Raw genomic sequence first — 2,763 nt, forward strand, 5'->3', positions numbered from 1 at the left:
CACTCTTATGTATTCACCTGTGTTGGGAGCCGCCCCCACATTCGCCGTTACAAGATGGCGCTGACAGCTGTGTTCTAAGTGGTAAACAAATAATCTGCGCATGTGCCAAGGGTATCTTATGACTACTTGTGCTCTGCCTTCCCCGTGACGTCAACTCGGCCGATGGGCTGCAGCCAATCAGGGAGTGACACGTCCGAGGCGAAGGAGAATGCTCCTTAAGAGGGACGGGGTTTTCGTTTTTCTCTCTCTCTTGCTTTCTCTCTCTCTTGTCTCTCGCTCTCTCTCTTGCTTCTCTCTCTTGCTTTTTCGCTCTCTTGCTTTTCTCTCTCTCTTGCTTCTTGCTCTCTTGCTTCTTGCTCTCTTTTCCTGAAGATGTAAGAATAAAGCTTTGCCGCAGAAGATTCTGGTCTGTGGTGTTCTTCCTGGCCGGTCGTGAGAACGCGTCGAATAACAATTGGTGCCGAATTCCGGGACGAGAAAATCCGGGACGAGAAAAAACTCCGGACTGGCGCAGGAGGGATACTTCATTCCAGAACCAGAACTGCGAATCAAGGTTATAAGGTTCCCGTAACACAGACTGTTGAGAAGGATTCAACTGCCGAATTCAGAACTCATCAGCTGGGGAACGACGGTGATAAAGGTTCCCGTAAAGCAGACTGTTGAGAAGGATTCAACTGCCGAATTCAGAACTCATCAGCTGGGGAACGACGGTGATAAAGGTTCCCGTAAAGCAGACTGTTGAGAAGGATTCAACTGCCGAATTCAGAACTCATCAGCTGGGGAACGGAAGTGAGAAATGGCTTTACCAGGTATGTTTGGCCTTGAACTTTTTCTAGTGTTAGGAGCCCTTTTGTTCCTTTTCACATGTTATATAGTGCTTAAGGCAGGGCTAAAAATTCTAGAGGAAATTCAGGACAGTCTATCAGAAGTAAAGCGGAGAGAGAGAGTAGGAACAAGGAGAAACGGTAAGTATACAGGCCTTTCCAAGGGTCTTGAACCCGAGGAAAAGTTAAGGTTAGGTAGGAATACCTGGAGAGAGATTAGAAGAAAAAGAGGAAAAAGGGAGAAGAAAAAAGATCGATTAGCGGAGGTCTCTAGGAGATACTCGTCACTAGATGAGCTCAGGAAGCCAGCTCTTAGTAGCTCTGAAGCAAGTGAAGAATCCTGCTCTGAAGAAACAGACTGGGAGAAAAAAGCGGCTCATTATGAAAGAAAAGGATACCAGCCGCCAAGTAAAGTGCTAACTAGTCATTTAAGGAAAAAGCCAAAAGCGGCTGGCGAAGGCCAGTTTGCTAATTGGCCTCAGGGCAATCGGCTACCAGGTGCACTCCCGCCCTATGCGGAGTCCCCGCCCTGCGTAGTGCGTCAGCCCGTAGTGCGTCAGCAATGCGCAGAGAGGCAGTGCGCAGAGAGGCAGTGCGCAGACTCATTCATTCCCCGAGAGGAGCGGGGGAAAATACAGCAGGCATTTCCAGTCTTTGAAGGAGCCGAGGGTGGGCGTGTCCACGCTCCGGTAGAATATGTGCAGATTGGGGAACTTGCCGAGTCGGTCCGTAAATATGGAATCAATGCTAATTTTACCTTGATGCAGTTAGACAGGCTTGCCAGCATGGCACTAACTCCTGCCGACTGGCAAATGATTGCAAAAGCCGCTCTCCCTAGTATGGCCAAATATGTGGAATGGCGAGCTCTGTGGCAGGAGGCGGCACAGGCGCAGGACCGAGCAAACGCTGCTGCTTTAACTCCAGAGCAGAGAGATTGGACTTTTGACTTGTTAACGGGTCAGAGAGCTTATTCTGCTAAACCTGATAAGAGGTATCAATGGAAGGTCTTACCACAGGGGATGTCCAATAGTCCTACAATGTGCCAGCTTTATGTGCAAAAAGCTCTTTTGCCAATGAGGGAACAATTCCCCTCTTTAATTTTGCTCCTTTACATGGATGACATCCTCCTGTGCCATAAAGACCTTACCATGCTACAAAAGGCATATCCTTTTCTACTTAAAACTTTAAGTCAGTGGGGTTTACAGATAGCCACAGAAAAGGTCCAAATTTCTGATACAGGACAATTCTTGGGCTCTGTGGTGTCCCCAGATAAGATTGTGCCCCAAAAGGTAGAGATAAGAAGAGATCACCTCCATACCTTAAATGATTTTCAAAAGCTGTTGGGAGATATTAATTGGCTCAGACCTTTTTTAAAGATTCCTTCCGCTGAGTTAAGGCCTTTGTTTAGTATTTTAGAAGGAGATCCTCATATCTCCTCCCCTAGGACTCTTACTCTAGCTGCTAACCAGGCCTTACAAAAAGTGGAAAAGGCCTTACAGAATGCACAATTACAACGTATTGAGGATTCGCAGCCTTTCAGTTTGTGTGTCTTTAAGACAGCACAATTGCCAACTGCAGTTTTGTGGCAGAATGGGCCATTGTTGTGGATCCATCCAAACGTATCCCCAGCTAAAATAATAGATTGGTATCCTGATGCAATTGCACAGCTTGCCCTTAAAGGCCTAAAAGCAGCAATCACCCACTTTGGGCAAAGTCCATATCTTTTAATTGTACCTTATACCGCTGCACAGGTTCAAACCTTGGCAGCCACATCTAATGATTGGGCAGTTTTAGTTACCTCCTTTTCAGGAAAAATAGATAACCATTATCCAAAACATCCAATCTTACAGTTTGCCCAAAATCAATCTGTTGTGTTTCCACAAATAACAGTAAGAAACCCACTTAAAAATGGGATTGTGGTATATACTGATGGATCAAA

At 46.3% G+C, this 2,763-nt stretch overlaps 1 protein-coding gene across 1 annotated transcript; it reads left to right on the plus strand.

Annotated features, from left to right (window-relative positions):
* Positions 1 to 811: 811 nt before the first annotated feature.
* On the plus strand, positions 812 to 1,795 carry Gm52435 (predicted gene, 52435; the record flags this gene model as incomplete). The annotated part of the gene is made up of 1 exon (XM_030251544.1): positions 812 to 1,795. A coding segment is annotated over exon 1 (984 nt), but the record flags the coding sequence as incomplete, so codon positions are not given.
* Between the last annotated feature and the right edge of the window lie 968 nt (positions 1,796 to 2,763).

Source organism: Mus musculus, chromosome X, assembly GCF_000001635.26.
Source record: "Mus musculus strain C57BL/6J chromosome X, GRCm38.p6 C57BL/6J".
Taxonomy (NCBI): Eukaryota; Metazoa; Chordata; class Mammalia; order Rodentia; family Muridae; genus Mus; species Mus musculus.